Source organism: Seriola lalandi, unplaced genomic scaffold, assembly GCF_002814215.2.
Source record: "Seriola lalandi dorsalis isolate HSWRI2012SDOR001 ecotype SW California unplaced genomic scaffold, Sedor1 jcf7180002054542, whole genome shotgun sequence".
NCBI classification, from domain to species: domain Eukaryota; kingdom Metazoa; phylum Chordata; class Actinopteri; order Carangiformes; family Carangidae; genus Seriola; species Seriola lalandi.
This window is the reverse complement of record NW_019525095.1, coordinates 602,384-622,999: the sequence shown is the minus strand read 5'-3', so window position 1 is coordinate 622,999 and position 20,616 is coordinate 602,384. Positions and strand designations below refer to the sequence as shown.

The 20,616-nt window shown below is 38.6% G+C and overlaps 2 protein-coding genes across 4 annotated transcripts; one reads left to right on the top strand and one right to left on the bottom strand.

Annotated features, from left to right (window-relative positions):
* The first annotated feature begins 1,583 nt into the window (after positions 1-1,583).
* On the top strand, positions 1,584-14,490 carry znf644a (zinc finger protein 644a). The gene is made up of 6 exons (XM_023414772.2): positions 1,584-1,703; positions 6,161-8,807; positions 9,259-9,852; positions 11,446-11,571; positions 12,759-12,861; positions 13,443-14,490. The coding sequence occupies exons 2-6, from the start codon at positions 6,164-6,166 to the stop codon at positions 13,636-13,638; spliced, it is 3,663 nt and encodes a 1,220-aa protein (XP_023270540.1). The 5' UTR covers positions 1,584-1,703; positions 6,161-6,163; the 3' UTR covers positions 13,639-14,490.
* On the bottom strand, positions 14,230-20,110 carry LOC111661262 (uncharacterized). 3 transcript variants are annotated; one of them, XM_023414773.2, is made up of 11 exons: positions 19,939-20,108; positions 19,608-19,723; positions 18,878-18,971; positions 17,821-18,283; positions 17,482-17,557; positions 17,278-17,344; positions 16,520-16,667; positions 16,350-16,410; positions 16,101-16,231; positions 15,891-15,980; positions 14,230-14,838 (listed from the first exon to the last, which is right to left on the bottom strand). In XM_023414773.2, the coding sequence occupies exons 1-11, from the start codon at positions 20,016-20,018 to the stop codon at positions 14,818-14,820; spliced, it is 1,347 nt and encodes a 448-aa protein (XP_023270541.1). In that variant the 5' UTR covers positions 20,019-20,108; the 3' UTR covers positions 14,230-14,817. The 3 variants fall into 3 exon arrangements, 1 of the variants encoding a protein (XP_023270541.1); XR_015437781.1 differs by lacking the exon at positions 14,230-14,838 and having other exon boundaries at positions 15,964-15,980; positions 16,101-16,272; positions 19,939-20,110; XR_015437782.1 differs by lacking the exon at positions 14,230-14,838 and having other exon boundaries at positions 15,964-15,980; positions 16,101-16,251; positions 19,939-20,110.
* Between the last annotated feature and the right edge of the window lie 506 nt (positions 20,111-20,616).

Sequence of the window (20,616 nt, the reverse complement as noted above, 5' to 3'; positions counted from 1 at the left end):
CAGATCATGTAGGCGTGCACACTTTTAAATGCAAAGCAGTGTGATGGATCCTGGTTTGGAACATCTATCTTAAAGAAAGACAAAAAACCCAGAGATCTTACATGGACACAAACACTAACCGACAAATATATCTGTATAGCTATGTATTCACAATATCTTTTATGTGGCTGAAATTCATTTGATGGTTGAATTAAATGAAGCACATTTGCTATTGCAAATTCTGAGGCTTCATTGAAGTTCTGTTTTGGTCTGGGGCAACAACGCTAAATGGGAGATGATACATCTCATAATATATCATCTGATGCCAAAATCAAGCCTCCAAATGATGTAGCTATTTCCATCTTGGTTGCATTCAAACTATCTGAGGGATTAAAGAGTAAATCATCTCTACATTACATTTTTTGACGAAAATGGAAATATACGGCTTTTATATAGCTACATGATTAGCAATAATCCTACTGAGTTAGCTTTAGCATTTAATAAACAAAACATATGGCATAATTAAATAATTTATAAATAGTCCACCAGGTGGACAAAGGTGTAAGAAAAGTGTTTTCTATATTAGGCTGGATACAGATAGGAGTTTCCAAGTAAGATACTAATTTATGTAACTATTTTTCCGGAATAAAACAGTGGAGTTAACTGGTCTTTGCTAGCTTAGCTGCATAGAAAAACGGTAAACAGCAAGCTGCCAACGTTCAAAAATCAACGGTTATCTGCAAGAAAGTTCGTCATTTTCGAAGTTATCAGTATTATTTTCTCGTTTTGTACCCACCTGAAATAAATAATGAATGTAATCCGCGGATATTAAGACTGGGTTTACTCAGTTTAACCCTTGACCCCACCAACCTCTTTGCCTTGTTGGCAGATTAAATCACTCATCAATAACGACTTTATTAGCACACTTTCATCTACACTGACACTGTAGCTCGACTTAATTATTTATTAAAAATATGAGCTGCAGCTAAATGTTATAAATTTTTAACTAGATCGGCTGTAACATTTGTTTACTGTGGAATTAATTTCTTACTTGAAGTGTATGCTCAAACACAGTGTGTTTTCTCTTTAAAACAGACGGAGAATGGATAACTGAACCGGCTAATAACCGGTTAGGAGCAACAAAGACCTCTGAGAAGACATCCATGGGGGGATAGTGGTAACATCTCTCCTGTGCTGACATACAATTCTTGTCTGTGCGTCAATGACAAGTTTAAACATCAAAACCAAGTGTGTTCTTTAAAAAAACAAACCATATAGCAATTAATGTTTCAATTCATGTTATCAATTTAAACGGTGATTAACCGCCATCAACCTAAAAAAATCTACTACCCAAAAGAGATGGTCATTAACTCAGGTTTTTTATGCCTCCTATCTGGAATGAACCATTACAATCCTTTCGGGGGAACATGGCGCCGTCTCGTAACATTACGTGACGAAATTCTACGAGACAATAACTTGAGTAACTTTTTAACTATAGATGTTTTTTAAAATAGCCACACAATCATATGTAATTATTAAAACATCTGTTTGTTCTGTCACCGTAGAGGTAATTGTATGTACGTTTGCCCTTACAAAAGAAATGATCTGTCCCACACCAGACCACCACGGAAAATGGCGACTGTGAAATAGATGGAAGACGAAAGTAAGAAATTATTCAATGCAGCGTACAAATTGTGCCCTGTCTTCATCTACACCGCTCGGAGGTAAAGTCTATTTGTTTTTCATCGTTTTATTGATATCCGTATAGAGAGTAGCGAGGAACGATTGTCAATAGCTATAGTTTAGCCTGAGGAATGGGTTTTGGTATGGAACAGCCTTAATGGAATGGTCTGCAGCTCCTGCAAGCAGCATCCAACAAGCCAGCGTGATATAAACGCCAAAGAAATGCTATGCTACCTGTACGGGAGATAGTATAGATAACCCAGTTCGCTCTGAAAGTAGGTACCTTTGGAAACATATCCCAACTATTGTTTGCTGGCATATAACTGAACTACTGTGCTCAAAGTTTTAGCTCTATACAAAATCCACAACCGCTCATCAAAAGCCATTTACGGGGTCCATCCCTTTGCAGTTTTGTTGCTGCTATGTAGATGTTACAAACACCTTTCTCTGCCACAGCAGCGTTCACTTGGTATGACACTTTTATTGCCCTTCAAATCCGAGACCTCTCACTCCTGCGACCTTGTAGCGTTATAAATGGCCACAATTAATCATCTAAGCAAAATGTCAGGTATATTTTATATTTAGCTATATTTATTTTGTAGTCAGTGTGTGCTGATTGGGTCAGGACAGTAACTCTGGTGACACTGTAACTAAACTGTTTACTTTTCACATCAAACAGGCACATTCAAATAAGCCAGACTATCATTGCTCATTGCTTTAGCTGGTAAAACACAAGGAACATTCATTATTGGGCTTCTAAAAGCCTGAATAGATTTGTGTCACAATTGTACTTCTGACATTTGCTAAAGCTTTATTGACCATCAGCTGGTTAAACCATCTTAACCATCACTGATTTATATTTGTGTTTAGGACTGCAACTCACCTCTTTTCATCGTAGGTTTATCTGCCAATAATTTATGCCAACTAACCAATTAATCACTTGGTTGAGAAAATGTCAGAAAAGTGACAAATACCATTAAAATGTGCCGAAACCTAGATTTTTTCAGATTACTTGTTATGTCTGACTGACAGTACAAAACCCACAGATATTCAGTTTACGACTATCACATAAGGCAAAAAGGTAGTAAGTCGTCACAATTTAAAAGCAGGAATTGGGGAATGATTGCTGTTTTTGATTGAAAAAAGACTTAAACAATCATCAAAATAGTTGCAGAATAATTTTTTGTGACTCTACTAATCGTTTCAGCTCCATTTGCATTTTAAACACAACTAAAATGTTAAAGCCACAGTAGCAGCTTCTAGTGGCTGCAGTGCTCATTGCACCCTACTCTACAAATGTGATTATATAGCACCAACAATGTATGGACAGTTTTGCTGTTCTTAAAAGTTTAAATCGTAATTTTTCCTCTGAGGTGTTGCTGATATGCCTACATACGTCAGGTAGCCCGAACGTGAAAATTAAACTCAACGTCGCCACCACTTGGCCTATGGAGACTGAAAGAACCGTACTTGTTCACCGCAGGCAGTTGATAAGGAAGATAACGTGGAGCAGGTTAAAGAACAGCTCCGCAATGTGATCCATTTCAGTACCATTACACAAATTTTGTTATTTGTGAACAAGTGAAACCATTTCCAGTTCTTACTGCAGTTTTTGCATGATCCCAAATGAAGTAATACAAACTTCATTGTTTCTGGTTTTACATGACCAAAGCTTAGTAAACCGCTTTCCTGTAGCTAGGTATATTTGACTTTTGTTGTCTAGTAAAGCTACATCAAGTACGAACCTTCATTTCACAATGACTGTAAATGGCAAACAAATTAATAAAAAAATACAAACATGATTATTTTGGATAAACAGTATAATGAATAACACGATTAGAAAATGTATGACGGATGCATCTATTGATCCGTTGGAGCTACGACAATCAAGGGGTTAAGTGCTGAGACGAACTATGAATCATTTTATAAGCCATAGGCATCTATGGAAGGACCAGTGGAACATTTGCAACAGAGATTTATGAATACAATTTTACCAGTGGGGATAAAAATTGTAAGTTTCTCCTGAGGGTGGTAATAAAGGAAAAACCCACCTTGTGTGCGCAGTTGACATTTTGACCAGAGGATGGTGATAGAGCTTAGGGAGTTTTTAAAATAGGAAAAATGTATCCTTTAGGCCAAACTCTGACCAACTTGAACCAGGCTCAGTTTTTGCTGCAATGATGACATCTGACACTGCAGTGACCAATAAAATATGTGCAAGTGCACCAGTAAATTACGTTGTAATGTGAATGCTGTATTTCTGCCGTTTGCGTAAAACAGCAAAAAAACAAAACAAAATTCTTGCAACTCGGCTGACTTTCCATAAAAGTAAACTCTTATCTGTAAGTATTAAAACCACTGTGGAGCTAAACTTCTAGAGTTGTATTTCATCGTCCTACTGGTCCGCCCCTGCTGACCTAGCTCCCTGCGCTGGTTTAACATAGGGCTGTTTTCGATCTGAATCTCCACTGAGGGCTCCAACAGGCCATGTGTGGCAACCCATACACAAGCTCATTTGCAGGTGCATGCGCACTCAAGTGTACACACCCGCAAGTTACACTCTTTTCCATTCGGGATTTGTCGTTACTCTCCAATACTGTAATGGACGCTATTGATATACCTACAGCGAGCAAAATTTAGGCTGCTGTAGAAGAAGAGAGCAGGAAAAGCCGAACATGGTGGTTCTTTGTTACAATTTTTACAGTGGCTGTATGTCAGCACAGTACAGCATGTGTGCTGGATGCCACTTGCTTTTATGTTTTTCGGGTCTTTATAAATATGTTGGTTATCAGAACATCGGCATGTTTAGGCCGGAGGTGGAAAAGAAAGTCATTTGGTCCTTGTTCCCAGAGACAACGGAGACAATCATCAACAAGGAGCCATGCATTGCTAGGACAGCAGCTGATCTTCATATTTCAAATTTCATAGTGCACGCACTGGATTAGCACGCCAGCCACAATTGCATAATTATTGCTTTCGCAATAGTTTGCATTGTGCACCTGTCTATGTAGGCGCATATACTATCTTGATGATGTGCCATTAAAATAACAATGAAATACTGTGCCTTTGACTTCAGACTACGGCTAACCACACCTCATTTTAAGACAAGCACGCCCATGGGCGCTCAGATGGCTGCAAGTACATTTGTTATTTAAACAACGAGGGTGCTGGAAAGGAAAATCACAAATGCATCAGTCTGAATCTAGCGAAGACATTTGCACTGTGCGTGCCTCAGCTTTACGCCAGGTGTAAGATGGGGCCCTTGGAGATCAGGCTACATTAAATAACATCAATAACAGCAGATTCAAACAAAATTCTTTGTAAAGTTCTTAAAAAATCTAAAGATTTGTCAAAAAAATTTGCCATTCAAGTAACACTTTTTCTCCGTGCTCATTTGCCTTTCTCCTCTCCTATTTCTAACAAGTCATGTGTCCCAATCACATACTTGAATCAGGCACGATTGCATAGAACTGGATACTAGTCTCCAAGATGGCACCCATTAATTCCAATAAAAGCCACTCATGCAGCACATAAGCCAAAAATGTTTTCTTTCTTCTTGTTATGCTTATGTGTTCTGTAGACCCCTGCTCATGAGCTCAAGTATTTTTTTTCCCCTAAGGCCATCAGCCCATCCCACTGACTACAATGAGGTGATGTCATACACAAATTGACTAACTCATTGCGCTGTAAAACTGTGCCTGAAAACACGCAATCTTAACTTAAAATATTATGCCATCAAATGTTTAAAATCTGAGTGGTGTAGATACACACACTGGTATTACTTTCACAGTCATTTGGGCCTGATTGCTGATTGCTTGCAGAAACCCTATAATATTCTACCATTGTTGAAGCAATGCAGGATAAGGCCATATTCAGACTGACTTCAGCTCTACGTGAATAAATGCTGCCAAAGTTCAATCTCACTAAATACATAGAAACGCACTTTCCTGGTATATTTCGTTGCAATGTGGTGATAAAAGATGAAAAATAGTTGCCACCATGTTAAATTTAGAGTTGTAAAATCCTGTCTGTGACTATTTCAAACAGTTGTGCAGTGTTTTGCTGTTTGATAAGCTTTTAAATGCATTAATCTGTTACTCAAGTTGGACTCCCTGGAATTGTATTTCATTGTCTCATAGGTACCTTATCAAGATGCCCCCTGAGCTATTTTAACACTGGGATGTTTTTGGTCGGAATGACGCTAACACCATACATTTATACAAACACATGAAATCCCAGCACAAAATTCAATAAGATGAAGCTATGAAGGCCACATAACTTATTTAAGAATATAAACCTTCAAAATACAGAGAGAAGATTGAAAAGCAATAGCCCTGTCAAGATCAGTTATGTGTTATTGTGCAAAGATAGAAAGGCCTATGCCTGAAGTTAAAAAGGTTTGCATTTAACCTTTGGGATGCTACAGTGCTAACTTTGGTTTTTATAATAACACTTGTGATGGTGGAATAACTAAGAAGGCTTTACTTTTCTTTTCCAGGTCATGGCAGCTGAAATGTCATGTCTGACAGGTGTTGATGAAGATGACAAAGATGCAGATCCTGAGATCAATGCCCTCTCACTCCTGCAAGAGCCAGTGAGAATGGCTCAAGGATCAGCCTCTTGCACCGATTCTTTCGGCAAGCCTTCTCTGAAACAAAATAGTGTCCTAGATGTTATGTCAAACACAGATATGTTGTCTCCAGTTGGCCTGGGAAATGGACCTTCTTCGCATCAGGCTACACAAGCCCATGAACTCAATAGCATCTCCACAGATAAAGAGGAGGAGAAGAGCATCACCCCACTAAAAACTGTGCAGGAAATTGACACTGCAGGAATTTGGGGTTTTGACGTAGACTCACCTGAGAACTCACTGGATAATTTTAGTAGTGCCAGTGACCTTCATTGGGACCCTCACAAAGAATTTATGCAATTTTTGTGGGAGAACCATGGTGATTCTCCTGGTGAGGAGCCTAAAGAGGAAGTCCCTCCAAGTAATAGCCAAAGGAGAAGGAAACGGAAAATGGACATGGTTGTCATGGTGGATCCCTCAGAAGACCTTTACCCTGACCTGAGCCGCAAGTCATCTGAGGAACTGTCTGATACCGAAGGCCCAGAAGACTCCATTCCTGTCAGAAAAGTCAGAAAGTCAAGGAAGTTCCCCAAGTCACAGTCGTCGCCAACAGGGAAAGTTTCGAAGTATCCCAATGGAACTGTAAAGGCCATCAAGGAAATTCTTTACAATGCCCCTGCGAGAAATTCACATGAGAACAGTATAGGTCATGGGCTTTCACCATTGAAGGGGAGGCTCACAATAAATTCTCATTCAGAGGAGAAGCTATCACGTTACCCTTGCTCAAAATGTAAACTCATTTTCAAGAAAGAGCATCATTTGCATCGTCATATGAAGTCTCATGTTGACCCTCCGAATATTTCGCCAAAGCCTTTTATATGCCGTGAATGTGGACAGTCTTTCAGACAAAGTGGTTCACTTATTGAGCACATGTCCATCCACCAGGAGAAGAGAACAAGACTCACTGAAGAGGTCAAAAGCATAAATGATAAGAAGAAAGAGGATAAAAACATGAAGCTTTTCTGCCCTCAGTGCCCATTTGGAACAAACTGCCCAAACACGTTTGTTCAACATGCGAAAACGCATGAGAAGGACAAGAGAAGATTTAGATGTGACAAATGTAGCTTCAGGACTCTGAGTGAGAATGACCTTAGGAGACATAACATTATGCAGCACACTGTTATTACAGTTAGAAAGCAGATCCAGGATGATGACACTCAAACCTTCTCTTGTAACGTTTGTTCTTACAGAGCTTTTAGCAAAAATGTTTTTAAGAATCACCTTCTTCGGCGCCATCAACAAACTTTTGAGGAATACGAAGCTGCAAAGCGTAGAGAGAAAAATGTGCAGATCCAGAATGACGACTCTGAAACCTTCTCCTGTAACATTTGTTCTTACAGAGCTTTTAGCAAACATGTTTTTGAGAATCACCTTCTGCGACGCCATCAACAAACTTTTGAAGAATACGAAGCTGCTCATTGTAGTGACAAAAATGCACAACCATCTAGGGATCAACATGTGCCTACTTGTAAAATCCCTGTTGAAGATGCAGAGTTTACATCTAAAATCTCAATAAAAAATCAGATCTCTTCTAGAAGAGCTTGCTCACCTAGTGACTCTAATGATATTTCAGACTTATTCAAAAATAGCAAGATTAAGAGAGGTCTCAAGTCTCAACTGACAGAATCAAAGCTTGATAAATCCATTAATGTTCTCCTGTCACGACAAAGACATGGAAAGAAGACTACTGAACAGAAGAAGGAAAGCAATAATTGCAGTACATCTGTTCAGAATTCCAAAAGTGACAAAGATGGCTCTGATCAGTTGCCAGGAACATTGACTGTCAAGGTTGAAGATTCAGCTTTATCCCCAAATGGGCCCTCCAGTGCAGCTGAAAGTGATCTCAAAAGCATGGGTGAACCCAAGTTTAACGTAGCTCAGTCCACAGTCAAAAAGTCACCGTCTAAACGGAAGATGTCCACTCCATATCGCAACACCTGTGACCAAGACTCATGCTTCATCTTACCAAAACCTTTGCCAAGTCCCAAGAAAATAAACCAAGAAGAAGAAGTGGCCAACTTTGATGAAAAAGACATTTTCCAGTTTAAGGATACAGATCCCAACTCAAATTCTTTTGACAATGGAATCAAGAAAGAAAAACAAAACATCATTTATACCTATAGCAGAAGAATGTCCATGAGGGGTGCTCTGCAGGCATCTAAAAGGCTGTTTGAGAAAATAAAGACTGAAGAGCAAGAACAGACTGACCCTGAAATCAAAGAAGAATGCATAGAAACAGAAGTATTCCAAGAAACCTTTGACTCCCACCAAATACCATTGAGGGAATCACTTGAAGATGATTTGTCAGAATTGGAATCAGACCGCAAGAACTGTCCGTACTGTCCTGCAGTCTTTGAGTCAGGTGTTGGATTGTCCAATCATGTTAGAGGGCATCTTCATAGGGTCGGATTGAGCTACAATGCACGCCATGTAGTGCCTCCTGAGCAGGTGGCTTCTCAAGACAGGAGGCCACGAATTCGACGGAAGATTTCAGCATTCAGGAGATTGAAAAAAGGTACTTCAGTAATTACTGCATGCTCTTCTATAGAAGGAAAACTTTGGTGTATAACAACTTGGCTTTTATTTTTGTGGTTCTGAGTCAGTTGTTATTAAGCCTTACTTACTACTTACCTAAGTAATTGTTGACATCTTGGAATGTGGCACCACTGTGCAACTTAAGACAAGGATTAGACTCCATCAGTTTACTGACTGACTTCTTAATTTAACTATTAGCTAATGTACTTAGCATAACTGTGTGCACTTACAGTTTTTCTGTGAAAATTAAAAGAGAAAACCAAATTTATATAGCTATGCTCTCACGACTGGTCAACGGACAGACCTGTTTTAAACTTCGTTTAAATGATAGTTTTCCTTTATATGTACTTTGTTACTAAGTTCAAACTAATCATATGGTACTTTTAATGCATACTGATAATGTTTATGCTTATTTCTTTCTTTTTTTCCAGTGTTACAGATGGAGTCAGATTCTGAGACTGTGAAGAGTATTCACTCCTGTCCATTATGTGGAGATTCATTTGATAACAGGACTGGGCAGTCCAACCACATACGAGGCCACCTCAAAAAGCTTGGTAAAAGCTTTTCAACAAAGAACAAATCCCCATTATTTTTACTCCGGGAGTTGATGCGCGACAAGAAGGAGTTCCAGCGGGCGCTTCAAATTCTGGGAAAGAGACGGAACCATTTCCAGTATGGTGCTTCACCAAAGCTGTCCAACGCTGATCGTTTCACGCCACCCCCCATTGGAATCCCAAAAAGTAATTCTATTCCAAGAGTTTGCACTGATGCCAAACCACTGATCTCCACGTTTTCTTTAGCGGAAATGGAACCTGAAAAAAGGCAACTAGAGACTAAGTTGGATGTTAAAAATTCACTCTCAGGCACAACTGCCTTGATAGGAATTCTGAAGAGGAGGAAGTGTCAGGAAGACGCCAGACTAAAGGGCTCCTCTCTGATATCAAGGAACTCTTTAACAGTTTCTTCAAACAGTGAGCACAGTTCAGGATCAAGAGTTGCAGCTTCACTGCCAAACTCAATATCCGGTAAGTAACTTCCAGATAGTAGTAACCATACAGGTTAAACAGGAAGTGGAATACTCCAGTGTTAACAGTTTCCTGTTAAGTTGGTTTCATCCAGAAGAATCATGTAATCCTCTTGACATATTGTGTTTACAAGTGAAAACGCTATGTAACAATTCAGAAACTTACAATTTAACTGTTTAGCACTGTGGGATATACCCATTTAGCTTGGAAGAAAACCTCAGCGTGCAGAGTCTGACAGATATGAAACGTTTAACACTGATGTCAATATTTTAGAGGTTTTAAAAAATTAATGATGTTAAATCAGCCAGTATTTGTTTTTACACACATGACAGAAGAAATTGATAAAGCAAACATTTTTGAAAGAATTCCTCAAATAAAAGAAATGTGACAGAATTGCACATTGCAGGTTTATCATACATTACTATAAATGAAAATAACTGCAACAAAAACACATTTTAGTCAAGAAAAATAAATGTATACATAAATCAGATTCTTTTAGCATTCCTCTCCATGTGTATGCAAATACAGCATTTCTGTGATAAGCCCATATTGGCTCAACAGTATATTGGTCAGGCTAGTCGTAGTATTATGGATCATCTTTTCAGAAGGACCAGTGTCGGATTGGCAGATTATAAATTCAGGTTATAAAAACATTATCAAAGCAAATAATAAACAGTAGACAAGTGTATGATCATACATGTTTTTAAATACAGCTGATCGTCTACCACTAATGTCAAGCCTTAACTTTTGAGGGTTTGTGACGGATAAACAGAACATTGAAAAACACACTATTATCCACAGTTCCTTTGAACTGTTGAACTGAGAGTATGAATAATTAGTTTTTATTATTATTATTATTGTTATTGTTGAAGTGGGGTGTCGTCAGCATAAAGGCACAGAATGAGGTTTCCCAATTACCTGCAGATTATGTGGCCAAAATACAAGGGCATGCTGCAAGTAATAATGTTGCAAATCAGCATTATTTTTGTTTTTGTCTCAAATCCTTAATTTCATAAAAAAGAAATGTACCAAATAGCAGAAATTATCTATACAGACTTTGTAAGATTGAACAAAGACAGAACTTGTTTCAATACATTTCTTAATCTCACAATGTGGGATTTTCCTTATGAAGGAGTGTTTGCTGAAATGTGTCAAAGAAATAAAACAATAAACTGAGGCTGCAGTATTGAAATATTTTCTGAGTGCCACTATTCTAGTTTATAACATGGAACTTGTCAATACTGTCAGTTCAATAGCGCTCTTCCTTCACTGCTAAGACCTTATTTTCTAACTTTTTTCTAACTACATTTTTAAAACAATAACATTTATTGCATATAGACTATCAAAGGTCAGTATAACCACATTCATTAAGTTCACATCAAAAAGAAAACAAAAATCCTTTTGTCATAATGAATTCTGTCATTTATTTAAGAAAGAAATAGTTGAGTGGAGACATTACAAACCTGTCACACAAAGGGAGAAAAGTGCTTGTTGTTAAGTCCATTTCTACAATTCCTCAACACTGCTAACAAATAAGTATCACTATATTTATGTTCTCACTTATTTGTCTTTGTATTTTCTATCTTGTCACAGAGAAAGGTGAATTCAACAGGAAGGTGTGCGTCCATTGCAATGCAACTTTCCACAGTGGAGTTAGCTTGTCCAATCACCTCCGGGCATATGCAAAACGAAAAAGGACTGCCTTACTTGAGGGAACCAGTAAGTGCCATCAGCCACTGTCACTGTGCTCCTTGTACTCTCCTACAACCAGTGTTTTTTATTAACTGGTTTTAGCTATTTAAATCACTTTTATTCATTAAGGTTCACCAATGTTGACTGGGAAGTGTGACGGTGTAAAATCTCGATAAACCTGCCTTTAGGTACAGAAGAAAACACAGTATTTCTTAAAGGTACCCTGTGAAGTTCCTGTGTGAACAAACACAGTTATGTTTGTTTTCACAGTTTGTCACCAAACCACATAATGCATAGGCTTAAGAGATGTGTGAGAAAAAGGTTTCCTTCCTTTCAAAACATCTGAAATCTGATTTGTTTTTTCTCTGGAAGAGCATGAAACCATCATTCAGGAATGTTAACACATCACCTACTGTATGTGCTCAGGATAGAAACAAAATGGGAGCCAATCATAAAACTTTACTCCACAGCACTTCTAGTGGTCAAACCCTTTCCTTTCATAGAGGATATTATATAAAAGAGCCATGTTAGTGCTATAATACTTGGCACTTTCTCAACGGGCTGACCAAAAACTAATAATCTGATCAGGAATGCAGTGAGTAAATTTTACCTGCCTAATTGTTTGTGAGTAACTTCAGCACCTGTCAGTTTATCACAAAGGAAAAACATTCACCTCCACTGTATTGGCATGTCAGCAGAAATCTCAGCAGATACAGCCAAAACTACCTGTGTGGCTAGATACCACAAAGGGTTGTGAAGTCCAAATCACTGTTATATTTAGTGTACCAGTGGTTATTTGTGTCCTCCCCATGGTGAGGATCGAGAAGAGCGTCAGCCAGTGTGATGCTGCAAAGATTTTAATTGTGGAGCGTGGCGGAGGAACAACCTGCTCATGGCGTAAAGCCTTCAAGGCCTACTTTTCCTGTATGCACAGATCATCACACTTATTCATTAGAGCTTGTGTCTTAGCCGCACTGCCATGCAGCTGAGACACAGGGCAGCACCATTCATTTCACAGGTAAGAGGTCCAAAACAGTGGGAATAACTTAAGCGCTCATGTCCAGTGTCAATTTTCTGAACCTACAGAATATGTTGTGTGAGAATGTACTATTGTTGGAGCATCATACACTTTTGTCCATTCACATGTTTAAAGGCTGTGCTGTAATCTCAAAGGTAGAGCTGTAAATTAAAAAAAAGTAAATTCTGTCTTTTAGCATTTGACTGTAAAGCAAGGAGACAGCGCTCAAGGCCTGGCTCAAAGAAGAAAACACTGCCCTTACCACAAACTCCAGAGGAAATGTACAGACTCACCTGCAGGTACAGTTTTCATTTCTTATTTAATGGACATACAATATTACACTCTTTAAATGGTGGATAGCAGTCCAACAGGCCTCAGTTGTTTTCTAGTTGCCCAGGCAACCAGTTTTGGACCACTGACAAATGTTTATTGTGGTCTATTTAGTTTCTGTTGGCAACCCTTCTCATGTATTTATATGAAAAATCTGCCCAGATGAATGAGAGACGTGTTGTCACCGATGTGCTCCAAAAATAAAGGAAGTGAGTGTGTAATAAAATAAAGCCACAAACCATAATGAATCTTTGTAGGATAACCAACCACACAGTTGTACCAACACTGAGACCAATATATCTAAACAAGGAAGAGTGCAGTACTTGATGACGTCATCTGATGTCTTTTGTCAAGCCAACCAACCAAACCCAAAGATATTTTTCGAAGTGCAGCCATGGAAACATCAGAAGCTTCATATGATGAAGTTGCTTGTTCCAATTCAATGTTAGTGAATTTGTTTGAACAAATTAAATTAGAAACGAGTCCAAAAGTCTGAAAACTTGTATCTATTTTTGCAAAACACACCATCAGTCTCTCCTTCTCTTTACAGGTTCTGTGACCTCGTCTTCCAGGGTCCGTTGTCGGTCCAGGAGGACTGGATTAAACATTTACAGAGACACATTATGAACACTAGTGTCCCTCATACTGGGCTAGGCATGGTAGAGGTCACCTCGCTGCCCACGGACCCCCCACCCATCAAGACTGACCAAGACAGCTCTCTGACAGCCACACATGCTGCCTCATGAAGCCAATGAGGATCCTTTAAGATTTCACTAGACTGTATGTGTATGTACATTGGATGTTCTTTCACTATTTTTTTTTTTTAGTCAATTAAATACTGGCCAAAAGTACAGTACTGCTCAATGATCGAGGTATTGTACATACTTGGACATTTGGACAGATGAAAGTTAATTATTTTGGATATTGTTACCTTTTTCTGTTTTTACATGGTCCATTTTTTGGAATACAATTCCAGATGGGCAGACTGTTTTCTTGTTTTATGCAGTAATGTAGTGTGGAATCCATTTATAATGAAGACAACTTTTACCTCAGATTTCTCATGGTTTGAGTCCGTTTTTGGTCAAAGTTTGGGAGCACCTCTCTTCTATATCAATATTCACATTCGTAAAATACATAGAATCATGTTTTTTTTTTTTTCGTACTGCAACATGTTGAAATCAAAGCCCACAGTCTCTGTTTTCAGGCCACAGAGTTACTGAGATGATTATTTCAACCGAAAGTGACGGCACCTGAAAGCTCTTGATAAACAGTTCCAAGAAACACAAATGGAAAAAGTGAGCTACTATTCAAGAACAAAAAGAATAATGTCTGCAAACTTGTTATGCATAGAAAGTGTTTTATAGTATTTCAGTAACTGCATTGTTTCTAATACAAATACAAAATTAAAACTGAAGGTGGTTAAGAAAAAAGACCTAACACGCACAGCCTGTGCTGGAAATGCCCTTCATACATGTCACCTATATTTAATGTTTAAATATACTGTTTTGAAATAATTTAATTTTAAATGTACTATATCACACAGATACAATGCTTAAAACATTTGTGTTGTTCTAAATAAAAAAAAGCAAAGAAACAAATTGACTTTTTCTAATTATTTTTGCACAGAAATGATAAACATTGGACCTGAAATTAAAAAAAATCAGCTTCATCTTCTTGAGGTGACCAAATGGTGAATACCTGGAGTTCTGTCACATGAACATGGACAAAATATGAAATGACAAAACAACACATGCACCAAAGAACAACAAACGTCCATATTGTGTGAACAAACCAGGAGTTTTTCTGACTAAACACGAGAACTGATGTGGCACTAATGTGGTTGTGATTCAAAGTCCATTACTCTTCATCTGACGCAAACAGCACCTCAGTGAAAACAGTATTTTGAAGATTTCCAGTGATTTCCATCATTCAAATGGGCTGTCACCCTGAAAGAGAAGAATCAGTGAAGTAGTGTGATCAGTCAGACTTCATCATTGCCCAAGTGCAGTCCATGTTTAATACTAGTAATTACTAGGAGCCTTGTTGAGTACTGTTTGCTTGTGCTACTCATTAGATGTAGTGTACTGAGGCTAAAAACAAATGTCTTACTCAAAGGAATCCATGAAATAATGTTTCTGTCACTTTAGAAAGGTTTATTGACCCTTGTATTCAATCCCAAAGCCACATAAAGAGGAGAAGAAATCCAATCTCATCTTAGTTAAAAAGGTATGGTGTTACTTTTACCCGTTATAAAGTTTTACTGTTTCACTTTATACAATATTTTGTTGACATTAAGGCACAAAATGAGTGCATTAGATGTTTCTGTTCCATACCTGAGTACTTGTGTGTTGAAATTGTTGACTGTAGAACCTACAGTATACAACAGCTTTCTTATTTTCACAGCCAATTACTTATAGTATTTGATTATTGTACGAATCCTGTGTAATTTATGAAATATATCTTTTAATGTTGCATGTGACTGGCCAAAGACGACTAACCCAACCTCCCCTTTTTGAAATAGCTTTTTATTTATCATTAGTAAAGAGATCCGGTTGAGAACCAGTTCACTACTTTGTACCCACATAAAACTAAATTGAGCTCTTAAATTATGTAATACACATTGGATGGCGACGTCATAGAAAGGATGTAGTGTTCAACAACTAAAACCAAAAGCATTGACACAGATTTTGCTCCAAAGACAAAGTAAAACTGAATTGAGTTCAAGCAGACCCAAGAACAATTATAATGGAACGAAATGAATGTGACATTGTTATTACTTTGAGGGAATTAATTATATAATTCATACAATATCACTAACGTGAGGGAACCAAATAAATATACAGTAATAAATCATTTGAGGGAACATTGGTTATTTGATGGCACAAATTGCTCACACGTAGGAACAATTTCTCAACATAAAAAATCCATACTGTCATGTATTACGTATGTTATTAAATACATATACTGATATAATATAATGTTCATTACAGCTAAATACCTTGATGAAGTTTTCAAACTGAGGTTTCAGCTCATTCATTATGGTTTCTGCTTTGCTGAGGCAAGTACGTCTCTGCTGCACTTCAAACTCCTTCAAGAAATCAATCAATCAGTCACCAACTCATTCCTTCTAGGCCCAATGTTGAATTCACACAAATGAAGACATATATATTGACATATAAATGAGTGTGCTTCTTTACACCAGTGTTACCTGTGTTTTGACGAGGTGTTCCTGAGAGGTAATGTGAGTCTGCACTGAGGACGCAGACGTGGATACTAAGACGTTGCAAGCTGCACAGTGGAACATTTCCACCTTTGTCATGTGGTCATTTTCCTGCAGAGCTGCCAATACAATGATCACACTGTATTTAAAGTTTGTTAGTCTGGAATAGAAGATAACAAGGACAATGAATGTTTCCTGTTTTTTTCCACATATTTTTGACAGTTCAGAGTCATTTACCTTGAAGAGCACTGTCCTCTATGGCTCGACTACACTGACGGCTTTTATACAGCATGACTTCCTGTAGGAACAGAAGACGGCAGTCACCATCCAGACACAACAATTCACCAACAATTGATGATGTTTTTATGGTTCAACCCAGGGACCCTCAACAGGATATACTCAGTCACCTGCAGGAAAGCTATAGTCAGATCATCGTAATTATTATTCTGCTGAATGTGCTCCAGTGTCCCCCAGTGGCCTCTGCTGTCCAAGTGATCCTCAAACTCCTGCCCATTGGCCAGCTCAACGTCACAAAGGTCACAGGTGATTGGGCTCCTACAAGAAAAATATTAAGTATTAAACAGTTTAAATAGCAGACCCTTTAACAGCCTAAGGTCTTCATATCATTCTGAAAAGCAGGCTAACAAAAGATTCTGAGAGTCCTAAGAGTTAATCATCTAACCTGATTTTAGGCTATAAAGTTGTATTTTAAAGTAAACTTTCACTTTTGGAGAGTGCGTTAATGAGCTAACTATGTTCTCTCTCCCCTTGGTCGTTCACCCAGTGTTTATACTGTATCAAAATGTGTTTATAACAGCAGTGGTTGACACGTGCATGCACTCTTTTTTTTTCCTAACACAGTTTAGTTACACCTAGACTGAGGTGACAGTTTTTACACTAGAGCTGTGGAGTGTATTAAACAATTATATATAGACAATTATATCAACATCTAACTTAGCCAACGATAGCTAATGACAACTAACCTACCACAGCAGTAGTACCAACTAACTTGCACAGAGGACGATATGAAACATAATGAAAACACGTGTGTCCCTGTTGTTGCTATGGCGATTTTACTACACTATCAAATGGAGTATAATTGTGATTTGAAAACTCTGCATTTAGCATCTTTAAACAATAGGGCATCAGTGTTCCTGGTGCTTACTTGTCCATTATAATACTTCTGCTTCTTTTTCTCGTCACCTCTGTGGCAGCTGTGATTTTGTCCACACCTGCAGAACATTATACACAGAACACACTGCAAAAATACTGCTTGATCATTTACCTTTTCAAACTATTTTCTCAAGTGTGTAGTGCATGCAATTATGTTATATTTGAAATGGTTATATATAACAACATGACAATTTACCTGTTTCCACGGGCCCAGACTGGTGTTGATAATCCCGCTGTATCTTGGGCGGGGATAATCTAACAGTAGTGGTTATCTACAGAGGAGAGAAAAGTCTCTAACTGCTACCAAGTGTTATTCATTCATTCATATTCACTCCACACAAAAAGCAAACAGTGTCTGCTCCACAAACAGGGCCTGTATCCTGTTTAAGTCTACAACTCAAGACTGATTGTAACCTCTAACCCCAAACTAGCTTTCTTTCCTATGAATCACATAATGCTTGAGTCGATTTCAGGCTGTCACTATCGTAAAGACAGGTAAGTCAAACTGTAATACTTTCAGTCTTATCGATGATACCTCTCTCCTGTGTTCTGTAACTGTTATCCGCTCCTCCCCATTGATATTCTGTCCTCCGTAAGATGCAGGAAACTGTTGGGTGGAGGAGCTGTGAACAATCCTGTCAGGGCTGCAGACCCTGTGCTCCAGAGGTGTACTTATGGAGCCATACCCCGGTCGGTCAAGTGATTCAGTGCCTGGGCTATAAACCTCAGACAGTCTATGACATGGGGCGAGACCTCGATTCTCGCTGGGTCTGGTTTCAGGGCTAAATTCGCGTCTGTCAAAGGGTTGGCTCCCTGGCACAGAGTAGGATGAGTCCCAGCGGCGTTTCTCACGGCAGACTCCACCTGGAGACAAACGTCGACGTCCTGGGTTGTTATCCTGATTGGATGCGGAGTGGTTGTGGTTGTGGTCTTTGCTCTGTGCCACCTCGAGCTCAGAGTCTGACGAGCCAGGATCGTAAGGGTCATATAACTCGACTCTGAAGGAAATGGAAGCGGGAGAAGAAGTGTGTGTGTTACATGCAATTTACAATGATATAGATATAAATATACGTCTGTAAGGACATGTTACCATTTACCATTGAATCTTCAGATACTATAAATGTCCAAGCAAACTACATGAACTGTTTGAAAAAAAGACTAATTTATTTCCCGGCATGAGATAAAACAAATTATCAGCTGAGCACATTTGGTGAAGTTTGTCCATTTGTTCAAGCAGTTTCCTGCCACTTGCACTTTTACCTCACAGATTCCACCTGGAATAATATATAAGGAGGTCACCTTCAAAAAGCCCACATTTCCACATTTTAAATAACCACAAAGCAAAGTTAAAGGCTCCAATGTGGGACGTCGTGGATTGTTACTTAAGCAGACATCACTCTCTACCTGTCCCTCTGTCAGAGGCTCCTGCAGGACTGGAAGAAGATCCCACAGCTATTGATTCAGAGGCTCATTACATCAGTGACTGACAGATGTCAAGCAAGCGGTGAAAGGTGGAGATTCTTCAAGGGACCCACAGAGCTTATAGTAGGATTTACAAATTAATTATCGAGGCTCCAGAATTCCTGACTTACTTTTCTAAACTGCTCGTGCTTTTGTCTTGAGAGTCGTCATCTTCTTCTCCTACTGGTTTGAATGAAGACTTCCATTTAGCAGCAGAATGTTTCGCTGTATAATACAAAAGGTAAATAATGATACTGACAAATTATATAAATAGACTTAATGCATTCAGATATGGAATCTATGGTTAACTGTAGGAAGTTTTGTTTTTCTGTGTTTATTAGTTACCATGACAACAAGTAACACAATAATCTCCACATCTGACATAGAAAAAGGAAGCCAGAGATGGCTTTTCTAGATCTTAAACAGTTGGTGGCTATTTTAATGCAGATCATCCAAGAGCATTTATAGGTTTGGATTCCCTAACAAAAACTATGTTTACTTTTTATTTACACTGACTATTTTTGAATGTATGTCACAAAGCTTTTAGATGTATTTTTCCAATAGTTTTAGGCAGAGAGACAAAGGTGCAGACAATGAACTGCAACGTCTCTTGTTTTAGTCACCCCTCATCTCTCTCTCATCTCATTTCCTGTCATTTATCTACTAATAACTTTAATAAACCTCACATCATACAGGCATTAATTAAATCAGGGGAATGCCTTCAACAGTGGACAAAATACAGCAGCCTAATTTGCTGAATGGCAACTTAAAATATAAGCAATTTGATGTAAATGAGTTAAAACTTGTAAGGAGATGCTGTGTAGCTGTTTCTAGCTGAGCTTAGATGTCCACAGAGGTTACCTGCACGTTTCTGGGCTGGTGGTGCGTTAGCAGCCATGTCAGATGTCCTGATGTTTGAGGTGTCTGCTGGCTTCACTGGGATGCGTTTCATGGCTTCCATGAAGTCTTTGGGTACTCTGTTTGTCACACAAAACAAAAATGAGACCACTTATACAAACAAGGTGATTACCACGATGATAGCAAGTGAACATGAATGTATCAGGGGGCGAAGGCAGACTGGTGTTTTATCAGTGCTAAAGCAAACTGACTTAGCTTAGCAATTCTTGCTATTAGCTTTAGCTACATAGCATCATAGCTGCATAAGTTAAGACTGCGCAGAGCAGCTAATTACCTTCCAGGCAGCTGTTTGTACGCAGCAGCTCCTTGAGGTACAGCTGAAGGGCTGAACGGAACATTATTCTGACGGTTCATTGTCTGGTGGCGTTACAGGAGAAGATTAATGGGCGTGTGTGTGTGTGCAGTGAAGCTAGTTCACCTTCAGAGAGCTGGTTAACGGATTCCTACACCTGCCGACAGGTGGCAGCATCCTGCAACACAAGGTGGACCTGCCTCTGTGCCGTGGAGTTGGTATTTACAGCCCCCACACCTGTATTATATGTCACGAACAGTTAGTTTACAATAAATAAACGCCATCAGTAGGTTGAGGACACTTTATTATCTTGGGAGTGACTAGGCAGAGTTTGAAACATGTAATATTTCAGAGGTGTGTAATTTCCTAATAATCTCGTAGGAAGTTTATTATAGGGAAATTACAGGGATTGGTCTACAACAGTTATTTTTAGTTAAATTGGTTTTCTTGGGTTTAGAAGCAGTTGATGACTGTTTCTAAACCTGAACAACAGAATAAAATGATAATAATAACTAGAGGGATAATAGTGAGGCTTGCTGTCACCCAGCAAACATTCATATTCATATCATATCAAATGAAATGATAAGGACCTTAAAGAGGGTCCTGTATATTACCTGTATTGTCAACTTATGTTGTTGTTGTATATTCCTAAATACATTC

What these genes read in the sequence shown, in the direction of transcription:
- LOC111661262 (XM_023414773.2), bottom strand. Translation starts at nt 20,018, where the DNA reads ATGAACCGTCAGAATAATGTTCCGTTCAGCCCTTCAGCTGTACCTCAA. An exon ending in ACCAGCCCAGAAACGTGCAG is followed by an intron (nt 18,972 to 19,607) that starts GTAACCTCTGTG and finishes TGTATTATACAG; the next exon opens with CGAAACATTCTGCTGCTAAA. An exon ending in AGAAGTATTATAATGGACAA is followed by an intron (nt 16,668 to 17,277) that starts GTAAGCACCAGG and finishes TTTTTCTTGTAG; the next exon opens with GAGCCCAATCACCTGTGACC.
- znf644a (XM_023414772.2), top strand. Translation starts at nt 6,164, where the DNA reads ATGGCAGCTGAAATGTCATGTCTGACAGGTGTTGATGAAGATGACAAA. An exon ending in ACTGCCAAACTCAATATCCG is followed by an intron (nt 9,853 to 11,445) that starts GTAAGTAACTTC and finishes ATCTTGTCACAG; the next exon opens with AGAAAGGTGAATTCAACAGG. An exon ending in TGCCTTACTTGAGGGAACCA is followed by an intron (nt 11,572 to 12,758) that starts GTAAGTGCCATC and finishes TCTGTCTTTTAG; the next exon opens with CATTTGACTGTAAAGCAAGG.